This window comes from Chionomys nivalis, chromosome 9 (assembly GCF_950005125.1).
Source record: "Chionomys nivalis chromosome 9, mChiNiv1.1, whole genome shotgun sequence".
Classification (NCBI taxonomy): Eukaryota; Metazoa; Chordata; class Mammalia; order Rodentia; family Cricetidae; genus Chionomys; species Chionomys nivalis.
This window is the reverse complement of record NC_080094.1, coordinates 20,750,559-20,769,254: the sequence shown is the minus strand read 5'-3', so window position 1 is coordinate 20,769,254 and position 18,696 is coordinate 20,750,559. Positions and strand designations below refer to the sequence as shown.

The following is an 18,696-nucleotide window of genomic DNA, read 5'->3' as shown; positions in this document are numbered from 1 at the left end:
GTCTTGTAATGTATATTCCTACTTTTAAATTTTAATATTTTTGCCTGATAGATGAATACTACATTTTAGAAAAATCAGAAAACATAAATCCTCTACCATAATTTTACTAGCTAGAGATAACCACCTCCACACTTTATAGTTCTTTTGTCAGTCTTGGCTATGAATATAAGTACATTTTATTATTTAAATTCTTAGATTTATCTTATTCTATGTATGTGTGCTTTGCTTATGTATGTTTATGTGTACTGCATGCTAACCTGATATCCACAGAGGTCAGAAGAGGGCATCAGATCACCTAGAACTAGAGTTACAGATGGTTGTGAGCCATCATGTGGGTGTTGGGGATTGAACCCAGGTCCTCTGCAAGAACAACAAGGACTCTTAACCACCAAGTCATCTCTTCAGCCCCATGGGTGCATTTTAAAAACTGAATGAGAGTCTGTAACTGTGTGTCATGAATAATTGCCCCACGGGATTAAATATTTGTCTCCAATAATTTTAGTGGCTATTTTTGATATGTGTATTTCTCAAAAGTTAAGACTTGGTTTCTATATAAAACCTTATTTAGGCTGGGCGGTGGTGGCGCACGCCTTTAATCCCAGCACTCGGGAGGCAGAGGCAGGCGGATCTCTGTGAGTTCGAGGCCAGCCTGGTCTAGAAGAGCTAGTTCCAGGACAGGAACCAAAAGCTACGGAGAAACCCTGTCTCGAAAATCAAAAAAATAAATAAATAAAACCTTATTTAGTATCAATGAATTAATGCCATATGGAGGTTGGGATGGGATATTGGTGAGAACATATTTTTTCCACAGCGGTAAAGGTTTCCCCACTAGACCTCGAATGATCAAGTGAACTCTTCTCTAGGGCAGACTGGTGTGAGTGGTTTTGTTGAGCAGCATACCAGAGGCTGAGTGGTAGAGCACTGTGCGGCATGCCCTGGGCCCTGGATTCTACCCCACCACTGGGAAATGATTGACAGCAGAGAGCAGTTGAAATCAGACTGACAGTGGTGCCGATAGCACATTACCCTACAGGAAGGCACTACACGGCTGGACTTTGCGGACCTGAGAGGGGAAGCAAAGAACACTGTACATTAGGAGATGGGCTATCCTGAGTGGTTTTTACCTTTTCCACATTCTTTTGTGGCAGAGCTGGAGACTGCTGAGTGGTACAGGGAGGCAACAAGGAGGGGAGTGGCCCTGGACTGTGACAGGGAGATACTTTGTAGCCAATGTGATATATTCAGGACTTTTCTTGAGCTCTTGTTAACCTTCCTGTCATTCCCAACAGGGATGTTTTTGAGCTAAACTTCAAGAATGTTAAACTTGCCAGTGGCTACTATGACTTCTCTGTCAGAGTTGAAGGTGACAGCCGCTACATTGCGAACACTGCAGAGGTAGGTGCTTCTCATGTCATCCCTGCTGCTATATTAATATATCTGAGATGACCAAGGCATATGGCATACTGACTTCTTTTGTGCCCAGGCTAAGGTGGCCTTGACCTCTTGATCCTCCTGCCTCTGCCCTGGGATTTTAAGCAAGGGCTGCACACTCTTTAGATTTCTTCCTTTTATTCCATCTCTATTTATGTATTGGAAATCTACTGTAAGAAAAATGAGCTGTCCTCTCCCCTTCGTTTATTTGTACAGTGGAGCTTGTGTAGTGAGCTTCTGGGTGTTACAGATGTTATGATCTCACTTAGACCTCCTGTCATCCTGATTTTGCCTTTGAAGATATCCTCAACTAGACACCTTTGGCATTCTTTTTAAATAGGAAGAATAGGCAGCAAGAATGTTTGACCTTTTCAAAAGCAGGACCTCCTTACCTGGTAGACTTGTTTGAAGTTTGGCAGAACGAAAGATGTTTCCTGAAACTCCAGTCACTGCCTCATGTGTGACCTTTTGGGCATGAGACAACCAATCTGATCCAATCACAGTTTGGGTAGAAATTAATTTACTGTATAACTTGAACCTTTAAATTCCAGATTATTTTCAGTAAGGTTTCCTTTAAGAAACCTTACTTGCAGCATTCTGCATTACAGAGGAGCTCCTGCTTTCCTCACAGCCTTGTCTTTCTCCTCCTTTCCAGCTGCATTGCTCAGCTCACACCTGCCTTCATTTTCCTTTCTCCTCATTCTGAGAGTCCTTTGTTATATGTTGCCAGTTGTTCTGTAGTCTCACCAACGTTGGTGTCATCTATTTTTATGATGTGTTTTTCTTTGATTTGATGTGGAGTTGAGCACTGTTCTCATGGTCATTGGGCAGCTAGGTTTCTGCCCTATGAATCGTACATCTGTTGCAGGTTGTCTATTGGTCTTCTGCCCTTACTGACTGTCAGGTGTAGTGTAAGTTCTAAACAGTGAGCCTTAGTTGTGAGCTTCAGGTTTTTTTCTCAGAATTATTTTATGGCCTCTTAATGCACACAAATTTTAAAGCTTTTTCTAGATTACGGGGTTGGATTTTTTTTTTTTTTTTTTAGTATGTGTTTGGTGCATGCATATGTGTAGACTATGTTCTAGTGTGCTCACATGTGTGTGCATATTTAAAAACAAGAAGTCCACATTTTAGATGTCTTTCTCTATCACTGTCTATCTGTCATTCAGGACAGGGTCTCACTGAATCTGGAGCTTGCCATTTTGTCTTGGCTGACTGACTGACTGACTGACTGGCTGTCTACTGAATTTCCCAGGGTCTACCTGTCTCTGCATTTGCGTGTACACACACACACACACACACACACACACGGTGCTGGTGTTACAGATACACCATACCATCTTTTATATGGGGACTGTGACACTTCACAGTGAGCCATTTCCCTAGCCCTGCTCTTTTAAGAGGCTGACAAAATGGTGAGTTGTGGAAGGAGATAGCCAGTTCTCACAGATTGTCCTGTGACCTCCATACATGTGCCATGGCATGGACGTCCATACTTATACACACAAAAATAAATAAATATAAAGTACCTCAAGGTTAAAAAAAAAGTAAAAATAAAAAGTCCTCTACTATTTTCTTCTAGCAGTTTTCAGAGCATTTTTCTCCTTACAGCTTCAATATCCTTTAATTTTGTTCCTACTCTAGTATGTATCTTAGACCACTTAGAAAAAGAAATGTTTTTTTCCTTCTAGGCTGCTTAGAATAGACTGCAGTGCAGTAATCCCCAAAAGTGAGCCTTGGCGAGCGCTCGCGCGCTCTCGCGCTCTCTCTCTCTCTCTCTCTCTCTTCCCCCCTCCCTCCCTCTCTGTACATGTGTGTGACTTTATTAAGATATAATTTATGATCCGATGAAATGTACTCTTTGAAAGTATGTAGTTAGATATTCTTGGTATATTTAGGGCTGTTTAACTATAACTATCACTCCTGTCTATTCTAGAACACTGCCATTATCCTCAACTCAGACTTCTATCATTAGCAGCCGCTCTCCATCTCTCCTGCCCTAGCCCCTGCATCCACACATGACTTCCTCTGTGGTTGGCCTCTTCAGGATGCTCATGTGGTTGCAGTCACACAATATGTTAGCTTCTGCCTCTGGATTTTTCTTTACTTAATGGAGTATTTTTAGAATTATCTATGATTTAGCATGTTTAAGTACTTTATTCATTTCTGTGTCTGACAAACATGTTGTTTATTTATATTTGATATTTGTACCTATGCTGTGTGTGCGTGCGTATGTGTATGTTAGGGATCATTGAGCTCAGGGCCTTGCATATTCTAAGCATCGGTGCTTTGCTCTTTGGCTTTTACAAATAATATTGCTATAAACATGCATGTGTAAGTTTTTGTTTGAACATTTGCTTTCAGTTTGCTTAGGAATAGAACAGTTAGTTCACATGGTAAATTCGTGTCATATTCCTGCCAGCTTTAGGTGAAGGTTGTATTTCTCTGCATCCTTGCTATCATTTTGTTGTACTGTCTTTTTTTCTTTTTTTGGTTTTTTGAGACGGGGTTTCTCTGTGTAGCTCTAGCTGTCCTGGAACCCACTTTATAGACCAGGCCGATCTCAAACTCACAGCTCATAAGGATCCACCTGCCTCTGCCTCCTGAGTGCTGGGATTAAAGGCGTGCACCACCACTGCTAACTGTATTTGTATATTTTCTTGGAAGAAATGTCTGTGTAGATCCTTTGCTTATTTATTTAAGACAATAACAAAAACCTTTATGTCAGATGTGCTAACATGCTGCTCAGGAGGTAGAGACCAGAGGATCATGACATTGAATCTAGCCTGGGCTATATAATGAGACACTTAGGGACTGTGTCTTTAAGATTTATTTTATGTCTATGAGTAAGTGCGCCAAATGTGTCTGGTGCCCACAGTCTGGAAGAAGGCATTGGATCCCCCAGAAACTGGAACTAGGGATGGTTGTCAGTGGTGTGTAGGTGCTAGTAATCAAACCCAGGTACTCTGGCAAGAGCTGGTGCTCTTAACTGCTGAGCCATCTCTCCAGCCCCCATCTCCACTTCACCCCATATAGCTCTCATTTCCATTTGTTTCTCTTTTAAGTGTTTGGCTTAGAAGAGTTCTTTATTTATCTCTATTTGTGTCCTATTTTGTCATTTGTGATTTAGATACTATTTAAGAAATGATTTCCTAAGTTAAGATCATAGAAATGATTCTTTTTTTTTTTTTTGGTTTTTCGAGACAGGGTTTCTCTGTGGTTTTGGAGCCTGTCCTGGAACTAGCTCTTGTAGACCAGGCTAGTCTCGAACTCACAGAGATCCGCCTGCCTCTGCCTCCCAAGTGCTGGGATTAAAGGTGTGCGCCACCACCGCCCGGCAGAAATGATTCTTAATAAGAAGTTTATAGGGACTGGAGAGATGACTCAGAGGTTAAGAGCACTGGCTGTTCTTCTAGCGGTCCTGAGTTCAATCCCCAGCAACCACATGCATGGAGGGAATGTTGTATACATAATAAATAGATAAATCTTTAAAAAAGTTTATAATTCTAAAAGCTTTTAAACTGAGGTTTCTGATCTATTTTGAGATGGTTTTGTGTATGCCTGACCGTTTTCCTTTGGGTGTGAATACCCAGTTGTCCTAGTACCGTTAGTGGCAGACTATTCTTTGCCCATTGAATTTTTTTGACTTTGTCAGAACTCAATTGAACATAAATTTAAGGGTTAATTTTTGGACCCAAAATTCAATCCTATTGATCTATTTTTGTTCGTATGCCGTACTACTTTGTGGGTTATTATAACTATTATAACAGCTTGACTTCTTATAATGTGAAGTCTGGTGTTTGTCAAAGTGTTTTTATAGTTGTTGGGAAAACTGAGCACAAAATAGCAAAATTATCTAATAGTTCATGCAGCAATCATCAGCCCATCAGCACTTATTGAGGCTGTTTGTTGTCCTTCCCCTTCCCAGGGATGGCATAAGCAGGAAATAATTTCTCTCCCACTTCATCGTGTTGGAACTTGGTGTGTGTCCGTTTGTATGTGTGTACATGTGCCTCTTTTGCTATATGTGTAGCTTTACTGTGTAATTTCAGTAATAGTCACATTTAGAACCTTAGAGCAGGTCAGCCAGTCCTGTTTGTTCCTCCTTAGAGGTGCCAGTATTGGTCAAAGTACATTAGTGGTGGTTTTGTGTAGAAGCTTGCAATAGTACTCATTGAAATTAGACTGGCTGTCAGGCAAAACATGGGTTTTGGAAGCTTTCATTAGCATTAATTGCCCCTAATGCACCATCATTTTTGACAGTAATAAGCCAAACAGGGGGAGTTGTTACTCTCAGCAGGAAGACCACATTTCCTGGTGTTGAAACATTTAGGAGGATATATGTGGTCTACAATGCGAACAACAACAGAAATGGTTTGCTCTTGTGTGAAGCGGGCCCCGCTGCATTTAAGTGGCACAGAGCCCTTTTCCTGTTTGAGGCTGACCCCACAGCACTGGTTTGAAGGAAGTGCTAACCAACAGAGACCCTGGGTCAGACTCTTAAAGCAAGCCTGAGAAAGCTATGGTCTTTATTGTACAGTTTGCTGTAAAAGAGTGACATGAAATGCTTTTCTTTTAACTTTATCCAGAGTTCCATTTGTAGTGGACATATAGTCTTTAATTCCAGCACTCTGGAAGCAGAGGCAGGTGGAACTCTTCAGTTCAAGGTCAGCCTGGTCTACAAGCAAATTCAGGACAGCCAGGGCTAGACAGAGAAACCTGTGTTGGAAAACAAAACCACAAACAAAAGACTATATATGTCCCACGTTGTCCAGATTATACTAGTATTTCAAAAACAGGAATATATACACGTAAGTGTTTTTTTCAAAGTACAGAAAAATTATAATGAATATGTGTCTTCCCCCATCCTCTCAATTCAGTTCTTAGAGAAGACTGTCATCGTAGTTTCTTGGGTGCTAAGAAAAAGTAAAAGATGAGGCTGGAGAGATGTCTCAGTGGTTAGAGTACCTGCTTCTCTTCCAGAGGACCTGAGTTCAGGTCCCAGCACCCACATGAGGCAGTCCGCAGCTGCCTGTGTCTGTCCTCCGCATGTACCTGTACTCATGTGTGCATACCCACTCTCAGACTCATACACATCATTTAAAATAATAAAAACAATCTTTTTGTTTGGTTGGTTGGGTTTTGTTTTTATTTTTATTTTTTGTTCTTTCAAGACAGGGTTTCTCTGTAGCCCTGGCTATCCTGGAACTCACTCTTTAGACCAGGCTGGCCTTGAACTCAGAGGTTCGCCTGCCTCTGCCTCCGGAGTGCTGGGATTAAAGGTGTGTACCACCACCCAGCAAAATAGCTCTTCTTTTAAAAAGTAATAGTTAGGGGGTGAAAAAAAAACAGCTCAGCGTGTTCTTTCTTATGGGTAGTAGAGGGATCATTTGATAAACAGGTATAATATTATTTGCTGGGAGATGGTGCCACATGCCTATAATCAGTCCTAGCACTCCAGAGGCAGAAACAGGCGGATCTCTGAGTTCGAAGCCAACCTAGTCTATGGAGTTCTGGAACGGCCAAGGCTACACAGAGAAACCCTATCTTGGAGAAATTGCCCAGAACCTCTCTGGACCTGACTTTGTATAGGAAAGCTGACTCTGATTCTGAACCTGTGAATGTTGAGGTCTGTGAGGCGTTTAGTTCTATCCATGGCTTGCCTTATTCCATCAGATGGCTTGCATCTCTTTCCTCTGCTGCCATAACCACCAAGCCTAGCTCATTCATTGCAGGGGAGTGATGCCAAGTATAAGTCTGCCAGTTGCATATCCACAAGTAGAGGTGATGTCCCACGGCTTCTGATAAATCTTTCACATTCAAAAGTTTTCTTAGGCAAAATAGAAAACTCTATTTAGCCAGATAATTGAGGCTGCTGTCACAAAACAGTTTTTATTGAAGCAGGAGAGAAGACTGCTGAAAAGGATTACTTTAATTTTTCCTTTTTTGCCCTTGATTTGCAGCTGTCAAGCCTTGATGTGGCATTTTGGAAAATGTCAAGGCTCTCCTTTCATTATTTGCACAGGCCGCTCTCTATTGCTTGATCTTGACACTTAGATGAAACCGTTGAATTTGCCTAGGATTTCTGAGTTACACTCAAAGCCTATCATGTTTGGAAGGCTCACGGATCCGTTTGCACATAAATGTGCCTTGGGTTTGCATAATTTACACATTCAAATTTAGATTTTTTTTTTAATCTTAAAGGTTTCTTTATTATGTATACAGTGTTCTGCCTGCATGTATGCTTGCAGGCCAGAAGAGGGCACCAGATCTCATTACAGATGGTTGTGAGCCACTATGTGGTTGCTGGGAATTGAACTCATGACCTTTGGAAGAGCAGGCAGTGTTCTTAACCTCTGAGCCATCTCTCCAGTCCCTCAGATTTAGATGTTTAACTGGAAAATCCCCAATGAATAGACTATTTTCTGGCATTAGCTAGCTCCTCTTTTTGGAAATTTTTATGAAGGAAGAGCCAGGATGGTCTGACTTGTACTTAGAATAGACTGCAGATCTCTCTGACTTCATACAGCCAAGGGTTCTTTTTTGCAGGTATCTTTAGTGAGTTAGTTGGATACCCGTTTCATTTCATCCTTACTCAGGAAGCCTGCCTGAAGGAGCAAGCCTGTGTCTGGACATTGTATTTGTGATTCTAATTTCACTTCTGCTTATATTTCATTGATCAAAGCAAATCATGTGCCCCTCTGAGACTCCAAAGGTGACAAAGGCCATAGTGCGCTGACATGTGTACAGCAGAGAGTGAGAAGTACTTGATGAACAGCATAGAGAGCCACCATGGCATCTTATATCTTCATGGAAAGGGATAATAGTGAGGAACCTTGGCGTGTGGATTGTGAGTGCATGACCTCTTCAGTCTGACTTCCTCATCTGACAGCACTGCCTTCCTGTTGTGCAGATTGACATGGCTGTACAAAGCCAGTGCCTATTGTTGAGTAAATACTAAGTAAATCTCTTCTGTTGTTAATACTTAGTGGCATGAATTTTTTTTCTTTTTTTTTTCTTTAAAATATTTATTTATTTGTTATGCATACAATATTCTGTCTGTGTGTATGTCTGTAGGCCAGAAGAGGGCACCAGACCTCATTATAGATGGTTGTGAGCCACCATGTGGTTACTGGGAATTGAACTCAGGACCTTTGGAAGAGCAGGCAATGCTCTTAACCACTGAGCCATCTCTCCAGCCCCGTGGCATGAATTTTTTATTTTTTTATTTTATTTTATTTTATTTTATTTTATTTTGGTTTTTCGAGACAGGGTTTCTCTGGTTTTGGAGCCTGTCCTGGAACTAGCTCTTGTAGACCAGGCTGGTCTTGAACTCACAGAGATCCGCCTGCCTCTGCCTCCCGAGTGCTGAGATTAAAGGCGTGTGCCACCACCGCCCGGCAGTGGCATGAATTATTTAAACATTACTATGTAAGAAATTCTCCCTTATTTATTTGTTTGTTCGGTTGGTTGGTTGATTTTTCCAAGACAGGGTTTCTCTGTGTAACCCTGGCTATACTGGAACTCGCTCAATAGACCAGGCTGGCCTCGAACTCACAGAGATCCACCTGCCTTTGCCTCCTGAGTACTAGAATTAAAGGCATTCACCACCACTCAGCCCCATATTTATTTCAAAGGACTTTTTACTCCCTCTTTTTTGTTTTTGTTTTTGTTTTTGTTTTTCGAGACAGGGTTTCTCTGTGGCTTTGGAGCCTGTCCTGGAACTAGCTCTGTAGACCAGGCTGGTCTCGAACTCACAGAGATCCACCTGCCTCTGCCTCCCGAGTGCTGGGATTAAAGGCGTGTGTAGGGATATAGCCCCACCCATTGGGGGTGTGTTTATCTCGGGCTAATGTTTACGGATAAATCTGCCGGGCGTGATCCCAGCAGCCCCTTTTTCTTCTTTTGCTCTGCTGTGCTCCGCAGGAACCTATGGTCCTATAAGTCTATTTCCTTATTAAAACTGTATATATCTATATAATCTGTCTGCATTCATTTACGCCACCACATTTTCGTGCCCCACGTTGGGCGCCACTCTGTTGTAATATGAGCGGCAGGGCTGCTTCCCATCGCCATCCGGCTAGCTTTATCCGAAATAATTACATGGAAACTGTATTTTTTTAATCATTGTCTGGCCCATTAGTTCCAGCCTCTTATTGGCTAGCTTTTACATATTGATCTAACCCATTTTTAATATTCTGTGTAGCACAATGAGTTGGCTTACCAGGGCAGATCTTAACCTGTGTCTGTCTGGAGTGGGAGAATCATGGCGACTCATTTATTCGGCTTCTTTTTCCCAGCATTCTGTCTGTTTACTCCACCCACCTAAGGGCTGGCCTATAAATGGGCCAAGGCAGTTTCTTTATTAAATGAAAGTAACTCCTCCATCAGGCGTGCGCCACCATTGCCCGGCTTCTTACTCATTTTTAAATACATACCAAAGCCAGAGAAGTGAGAAAGGAACAATAGCCAAGACCTTACCTGTTAGGGCTCAGGATGGGAGTGGTGTGAAATGCCTTTTGACCTGGCAGGTCGCTTTTACTATGTTCTTAAAGACTCCCTGTCCTAGAATTCTTTTCCTGCTTTTATTCACTTTTAAGTAAAGACTGTTTTAAAGCAGTGGTATAACTCAGTTGGCAGAGCACTTGCCATTTTTACACAAAACCCTAGCTTCAGTCCACATGAAATCAGATGTGGTGGCACACCCGTCTGCGTCAGACATTCAGGAGGTGGAAGCAAAAGGTTCACAAGTGCTAGGTTATCTTTGGTCACACAGTTCAAGGCCAGCCCAGGCCACCTGAGGTCCTCTCAGAGAAAGAAAGGAAGGAAGAAGAGAGTGTTAGTCTATGAATGTGTTTCAGTGGTGGTCCTTACCTACCAATGCAGATACGTACAGGCACTCATGCGCACGCATAGACTTTTGGTATACAGTAGCTCTCTCATGCCCACCCGCTGACTTGATGAATGTCTTCTGTTTTGCTGCAGCTTAGAGTCAAGATCTCCACTGAAGTTGGCATCACAAATGTCGATCTTTCCACTGTGGATAAGGATCAGAGCATTGCCCCCAAAACTACCCGGTAAGTGGGGTGCCACCTACATACTGGGGACCCCCAGGCTTCAGAATTGGAAAGAACAAACTAGGCACTGTGCCCCTCCAGGTGGTATTTTCATGGTGGCAGTGACCCTATCCTATCCCAAGAGAATGCAGTTGCAGTGGTGTGATGTACTCTAGGGATTCTGGTGGGTGTGTAAGCAGTCGTGGGGATTGTTTGTACTATGTTTAGTCCGTGAGCCAACAACACTTGTTACCTCAGGCTCTAACCCTTGAGTCCACTCTGTCATTCACGTTATTTAGTTCAGATAACCTTTCTTTCTAGTAAGGAAACATACTTAAAAAAGGAAACAGTAGATTAATTTGTATTTTACTGCCGTCTAATTCAGAGTCCTGAATTAGCTTTTGGTATGATCTCATGGAAATTGTGGGCTGTGGGAAAAACTAAAAGTCTGACCTTGGAAAGCCTTCAACCTCGCTGTGAGACTCCTGCTTCCCTTCCCTACCCACAAAAAGCACCACTAATGACCACAGCACTTGTTCCTGCTGAACCAAAGCACAGCTTCGGTGTCCTTATTTTTTTATTATTATTAAATGTAACCTCCTAGGTAACCATTAATATTTTTAGATATTGAACATTTCATAAATTTCTGTGTCATCTTTGCACGAGGGTCGTGCAATCTCTCTGTATAGTGACCAGTGTTTAGTACATGTGCTGAAGTAAGCATCAGCCATTGCTGTTTGATCAGAGATAGCCAGGATGCCTGGTGAAGGCCATTTGTCAGCATTAGATATGTCCCTCTTCTGGGGGAGAAGCTTGTCTATCTCGGTGTAGTTCAGATCCCAGTTTTACTCGGATGGAGTGGCTCTAGAAGCAGATAGCTGAACCCTGAAGCTGTTTTGAAGGCAGTGAATGCTTTAAGCCAAACTCACTCCTTGTAAGTCATGTAGATCTGGACTTCCTGTCCCTGACATGGTTGTTGCCGTAGTGACAGTGGAGATATGAGCACTATTTGAGAATGCACTAAAAAGAGTGGTTGCAAAGTTATTTCTCGTAGAGTTGGTTTTGATGAGTAAATATAAACCAAAAGTATAAAACAAAGCCAGGTGTGAGCTTTGTAAACCATTTGGCTTGTTGGTCCCTTGGCGGTCTTTCTCTTCAGTCCCAGGAGATAGCCATGGAAAAAACAACTTTTCTCATCAAGTCTGTCTTTTCAGAAAATGACTTTTTAAAACCCAATTTCGTAGCAGAAAAATAAATTGAAACAGTCCAGGAAACAAAGCATAAAATAGAGAAAGCCCAACATTCCCTTCTTTCCTTTGCTCCCACACTCCCTGCTCATCAACCTCACTGTTGCTGGCATCAATCCATGACTGTCCCGCTGCATCCCGCAGCGGTGCACACAGGCTCCCTGCACCTGAGCTGGGCCAGTTAAGAGCATGGGTTATTGAAGTAAAGGCCTGGAGGTAGACATTCTCACAGGGCATTGTTCCTAGACCCTGATTAAAGTTTTCTCTGCTGTTCTCAGCCCTGGCCTGTGCCTGAGATTGTAGCTTAGTGGTCTGGTCAAGCTTTCTGGTCTACCTTGTGAGTTCTATCTCCAGCACCAGAGAGAGAAAGGGAGAGAGACAGAGAGACTGAAAGAGAATGCCTCTTCAGTCTGACTTTATTGCTCCACTTTGCCTCTAGGGCACAGATATTTCTGTACATTCCATGGAAGTGGTAAAGTAGGACAGGGACAGTTGGGCACTAATGCCTGTTCTTAGATAGGGAGACCCTATCAGAAGTCTAACTATATCATATCTCTTTCAGGGTGACTTACCCAGCCAAAGCCAAGGGTCCATTCATCGCGGACAGCCATCAGAACTTCGCCCTGTTCTTCCAGTTGGTAGATGTGAACACTGGTGCAGAGCTCACCCCTCACCAGGTCAGGAAGAGCCCTATTCTTGAAATCTAATGTACACCAGAGCAGTGAGACTCTGACACAGATGCAAGCAAACATCACATTCCTGCTTTCAGAGCCTGACTTGTCTTGTGTGACATACTACTCGCTTTGTAGTGATTGTGACCCATTAGCTGAGCTCAATGGCTTAGACCTGTAATCATAGCTAGCGCTTGGGATAGCTGAGGCAGGAAGATAAATAAGTTCAAGGCTTTCCTTGGCTATCAGGTGAACTCAAGACAAGCCTGGCAGATTCGTGAGACTGTTTTAAAATACAAGGCAGAAAAGGGCTGGGGTTGAGCTTAGTGATAGAGCACTTCCCGAAAGAGCGGGGGTGGTGGGGAGCTGGGGAATACTTTTGCTCCTGTGGAGAACCAGGGTTTGGCTCCTTGCACTTATACACAAGACTGCTTACAGTTATCTGCAACTCCAGTTCCAGGAGTTCCAGCACCCCCGTCAGGTCTCCACAGCCACAGGCACACAGGCAGTTGACTGTCATATTCACGGACAAAACACTTAAATACATAAAATGAAGTAAATGCATTTAGAAGATGTATTCAAGGCAGATTAACACTTGAGAAGACTTTTTAAAAAAAAACAAAAAACATTTCTTATAGTTTATTTAACTTTTATTTTATGTGCATTGGTATGAAGGTGTCAGATCCCCTGGAACTGGATCTTCAGACAGTTGTGAGCTGCCATGTGGGTGCTGGGAATTGAACCCAGGTCCTCTGGAAGAACAGTCAGTGCTCTTAACCACTGAACCATCTCTCCAGCCCTGAGAGGACTTTTTTTTTTTTTTTTTTTTTAAATTTCTTTTTGAAACAATTTGGGGAAGGGGCAGGGTTGTTGTTTTGTTTGTTTCCAAGACAGGATTTCTCTGTATAGCCCTGGCTGTCCTGGAACTCAGAGATATGCCTACCTTTGCTTCCCGAATATGGTAGGATCAAACAGTGGCATACACCACTGTCTGGCTTGAAACAACTTTGAAAGAAATGGAAAACCTACTCAAACAAAAAAAAAAAAACTAAAATGTTTTTTGTTCTTACCAAAGTTAGATTTTCTATTTTGGAACTCTAAAAAATAGCCTTTCGGGGGCTGGAGAGATGGCTCAGTGGTTAAGAGCATTGCCTGCTCTTCCAAACGCCCTGAGTTCAATTCCCAGCAACCACATGGTGGCTCACAACCATCTGTAATGAGGTCTGCCCTCTTCTGACCTGCAGGCATACACACAGACAGAATATTGTATACATAATAAATAAATAAATAAATAAATATTTTTTTAAAGAATAGCCTTTCAAGTTTGTATCTATTTTATATTATGAAAACAGAAGGCATTATGTATTTTAATTTAAATTTTTTTAAAATTTTATATGAAAGAGTATTTTGCCTTCAGGTGTGTATGTACACCACATGTAACTGGTGCCAGTAGAGGCCAGGCGAGAGCATCAGAGTCCCTAAAACAGTGACTGCAGACAAATGTAAGCCCCTGTGTGGTTTAACCATTGAGCCATCTCTTCATATTGTTTAGGTTCATATAATTTTACTTGTAATCCCAGAACTTAGCCCTTCCTCCCCTTTTGTACATGTATATGTGTAGGTGTTTGTATGTATGTTCACATGTGTATGAGTACATGTGGGGGTTCGAGATTGGTGCTGAGTGTCCTCTATTAATGTCTGTCCTCTGAGGCAGGGTCTCTTGCAAGCCTGGAGCTTGCTGTTTGAGCTGCTCTGCCAGCTGCCTCACTCTAGGGATTTCCTGTTAGGGTTATAGGTGGATCATCATGCCCATCTGGCTCTTATGTGGGTTTCGGGGATCTCACTTCCAGTTTTCTTGCTTGAGTATCAATGCTTTGCCCATCTTTACAGCCCCATTCCCCATTTTTAAATACTTGCTTTTCTCCCCTATCCTGTTCAGCTCTGTTGCATCCATCTAGCAGTAGAGGAGGTTCTTCTGCTACAGTATATGTTAGCATCAACTGAAGCTCTGTTAAAAAACCACTTACCGTGGCTGGAGAGATGGCTCAGCGGTTAAGAGCATTACCTCCTCTTCCAAAGGTCCTGAGTTTAATTCCCAGCAACCACATGGTGGCTCACAACCATCTGTAATGGGGTCTGGTGCCCTCTTCTGACCTGCAGGCATATACACAGACAGAATATTGTATATATAATAAATATTTTTTAAAAAAATTTACCTTTAGCTGAGCAGTAGTAGTGCATGCCTTTAATCCTAGCACTTGAGAGGCAGAAGCAGGTGGATCTCTGTGAGTTTAAGGCCTGCCTGGTTCCAAAACATCCAGAGCTACGTAGAGAAACCCTGTCTTGAAAAACCAAAACCAAAACCAAAAACAAAAAAAAAACAAAAAAAACCAAAAACAGTAAAAACCACAAAGGGAGGAAGATTCTTTTAATGATAACAATTTCATAATGCTTAGAATTTGAACTTGGGACTTAAAGGAGCTTTTAAGAGGGACAGCAAGATGGCTCAATGGGTAAAGGCTCTTGCTACAGAATCCTGTCAACTTGAGATCCCTCCCGGAACCCACGTAAATCTGGAAGATAAACAACTACACAAGGTTGACCTCTGACCTCCAAACACGTAGTGCCATGCATTCCCATGTAAATAGTATTCTCTCTCACACGCAACAATAAAGATTTTTTTAAAGAAGCTTAAAAGATTTTTAAACCATTTCCCCAGAAATCCCCTTGACCTCCCCCAACTTCCCATCTCTTGACCCTTAGTCCACAAGAGCTGCTCTTGACTCTGTCACATATATGGTTAGGTATTGTACAAAGAGGATTTTAGGTAAATATTTTGAATACTGAAAAGCATTGTCAAAATGTGCTTTGTTCAATGCATTGCACTGATATGCTATCAAGAACCAGTGAACCACTGAAGTGGGTTTCCCTGCAGACCCTGTTTCTTGGGGCTACCTGTGCCCCTAGGACCCCAGTCCTAGCTGTTGTTTCCACCCTTCTTTACCCCCAAACTCCAGGCAGTTTAGCCAGGGCCTGTGCCCATACTGACTTTTAAAAACTTTAGCTTCTCATGCCAGGTAGTGGTGACACAGCCTTTAATCCCAAGACTTGGGAGACAGGCAGGCGGATCTCTGAGTTCTGGGACAGCCAGAGCTGTTACACAGAGAAGCGTTGTCTTGAGAAAAACCAAAGAAAGAAAAAAAGAATTTCAGCCCGTTGGCATTTCCTAGTTCTTTTCTTAAGTACATTTGCCAACCACATAGCACCAGGAAGAAATGAAGAGAAGAAATCAGGAGAACAAATTGGGAGGGCTTGGAGGTAGGGCGAGAACATAGAAGAAAATGAGGCTTTGTCTGGATTGTCCGAGGTTCTCTGTGTAATTTGCGCTTAAGTGGCCTCTCCCATAGGGGTGACATCTTGAGGATGAGTATGGCAGTAGGGGTGCCCCACCCCATCCTGACCAGACAAGACTGATCTGTAGTCAGGATGCTCTGCATTGCGGCCTCCCTTCTTCAGTAATTTGATGTGTGGGATCACAAATGAGACCTCTGCTTTGTGTGCAGGTCCAGCTCTAGCTGTGTCCCTATGGCAACTCATTTAATGCTCTTGCCTTAAACCTGTGAATGTAGACAACCTCTTGTCTTGTTGAGTTCTTTGTCTTGATGCCCTTGAAAGGAAAGCCTTGCGTGGATGTTAAATTTTGTTGCAGTTCTAACACACACACTGGCAGAAGATCTTAGTTTCTTGTGCCATAACTGATGAGACCCAGACCCACTGTACTAAGGCTCCGTAGCTACAGTTGCTTGGTTGCTGGGTGGCTCTTACTCACCAGGCACTGCACTACACACAAGTGCACCCCAGGAAGTTAATATTTGTGCCTTAAAGATAGAGAAGTCAGAATACAAGAAGGTTAAGCAACCTTCAGCTACTAAGTGAGCCAGGTCACTGTATTCAGGACTAGGCTCTGTGATACCAGGCTACTCTGTTCCCATTAGAACTCTGCCTTGTTATCTATTGACAGCAGAGTGTTCATAGCCGCTGGAAACCCTTCATCTCCCTTCTCTTCACCCTCTGGTGAAGAAGTTAATTGGGCAGCAAAGTGGCCAGAAGAAACTGCAGCAGCAGAGGGCAAACATCACAAACTGGGCATCCAGCCTCCCAGTCACTAAGCATTGACTGGACTCCTAAGTTCAGTTCCTCTCCTTGTTCAAGCAAAAAGTTATCTCTGGGGTGGGGTGACTGTTCCTTCCCCTCTCAGGAGCAGATCAGAGCTCTCACTATGACAAAGGAGTAGCACTCTATTCCCGTGTTGGGCCCACGGGGAGTTCTGAGATGGTCAGGTGGAAGGTGGCTTTCTTGTTCTCTCCAGACATTTGTTCGACTTCATAACCAGAAGACTGGCCAGGAAGTGGTGTTTGTTGCTGAGCCGGATAACAAAAATGTGTATAAGTTTGAACTGGACACCTCTGAAAGAAAGATCGAGTTTGACTCTGCCTCTGGTACCTACACACTCTACTTAATCATTGGAGATGCCACTTTGAAGAACCCGATCCTCTGGAATGTGGTATGTGCCTGCTAGGTGTGCAGGTGAGGGCTGCTGTGCTGCACCTCACACTACAGCCTTGCTGTGAGGTCTTACATTCTTCTGTACAGAGGTCACACTCTATGGCTTAGCACAGACTGGATGCATAAAAAGTATTGAATGAAATATACACAGTTCAAGACTTCTATAATCTATCAGAGGTTTTTTCACTACTTCAAGGCACTGTGGGGGATACATAGATGAAGTAATAGGTCTTGGCCTTTGAGATCTATTATAGCCTTGGAAGAAGAGGGCAGTGAGTGGTGAAATGTAGCTATGCAGAATGCTAATAAATAATGTCTAGCAATTATATGATTATATTACAGGTTACATGACTCTTCCAGGCCTTGCTGTTTTGATAGTTCTAATGATAGAAACATCAAAAGGCAGCTTTGGAACAAGGAATGGAGGCATCACAGGACTTCCTGGAGTAGCGTCTGGGAACACACGCTGAGGAACAGTCTCCCAAGAAGCTTGGTGTGCTCTCAGGGACATGAAGGCTTTGGTTTTTCTGAGCCTTGAATTTGAAGTGATGTGGTGGGAAAATGGTGGAGGCAGATACAGCAGTCAGGGCTGGTCTTCATGCAGGATGAAGGGGTAGCGTCTTTTTGTCTGCTCTTTTCAAGATTTCTTTTCTTCTCCAGGACTTGAAGATACTTTTGTACAAGAGTGTATTTTCATTTTTTATGTGGTTAAATCACACTTCCTGGCACACCTGGCAGTTTGTGATTACAGCTGTCGCCACCGGTACACCAGCTGGGGTTTTCATATTGAGCAGCTCTTGGGGCTTTCCCACTATTCTGGTGGGAAATCGGAATCCGTGCTCTACAAGGCACTTTCAGCAAATGCTAGGTTTGTTCTTGAGATTGTCACTGACTCCATTTGTCAGCTGATGGATGAGAAGTGTCTGAACTACAGAGAGCCTTTTCAGTCATGGCTTCCGCCTCTTCTCGCACTGTGCCTCTGAAAGCTCTTCTTGTTTTTCAGGCTGATGTGGTCATCAAGTTCCCTGAAGAAGAAGCTCCCTCCACTGTCCTGTCCCAGAACCTTTTTACCCCAAAGCAGGAAATTCAGGTATATTCCAAAGGTATTATCCACTCAGCCCAAAGTCAAGGTGGACCCAGGGAAAGAGCAGCAAACTTCTGGGCTGTGGCTCTAGTCCTTTGGCCTATTTGCATGATACTTTATGGTGTAAATTTTGCGTCTCTGGAAGTTGGAAGCGGAGGCAAGTTATCAGTCCCACCTTCCAACTGAAAGTATAGCAGAGATGAAATCAGATCCCAGATCACCCCTGGGGCAGCCTGAGACATGACTAGGAATAGGTCTCATCCTCTCTACTAATACCTGAAAACTCATGGGCGAGCAGGGCTTTAATACCCTGGGCAGGTCCTTGTCTGTCTCAGGCCACTTGTGTTCCACAAAATAAGCAAATTCTACCCATCCCATCCCATGGGATGTTGTGAGGACCAAAATGGATAAGAGAAGAGAAGCATTTAAGTGTCTCTGAAACCCTTCATAGAATAAACACAAAGTTGTCAAGGAAGTGAAGTGGGTTTCTCCGTGAACTGAGAGTCAGTCAGCGTAGTAGCATGGAGCCTGCTTGAGTGAGTGTGAAGTGTGAAACACAGGCTCCTTACTCTCATTGCACTGCTAAAATAATGAACAGTGGCCATTTGTTGTGGCCCATACCTGTATCCCAACCCTGGCGA

At 43.0% G+C, this 18,696-nt stretch overlaps 1 protein-coding gene across 2 annotated transcripts in view; it reads left to right on the top strand.

Annotated features, from left to right (window-relative positions):
- The window catches only part of Rpn2 (ribophorin II), a 51,142-nt gene that overhangs the window by 21,934 nt on the left and 10,512 nt on the right, over positions 1-18,696 (top strand). For both annotated transcript variants that reach the window (XM_057780332.1, XM_057780333.1), the window contains exons 9-13: positions 1,290-1,395; positions 10,417-10,508; positions 12,297-12,411; positions 16,775-16,969; positions 17,975-18,061. In XM_057780332.1, coding sequence (XP_057636315.1) covers positions 1,290-1,395; positions 10,417-10,508; positions 12,297-12,411; positions 16,775-16,969; positions 17,975-18,061 — 595 coding nt within the window. The remainder of the gene's footprint in view (positions 1-1,289; positions 1,396-10,416; positions 10,509-12,296; positions 12,412-16,774; positions 16,970-17,974; positions 18,062-18,696) is intronic.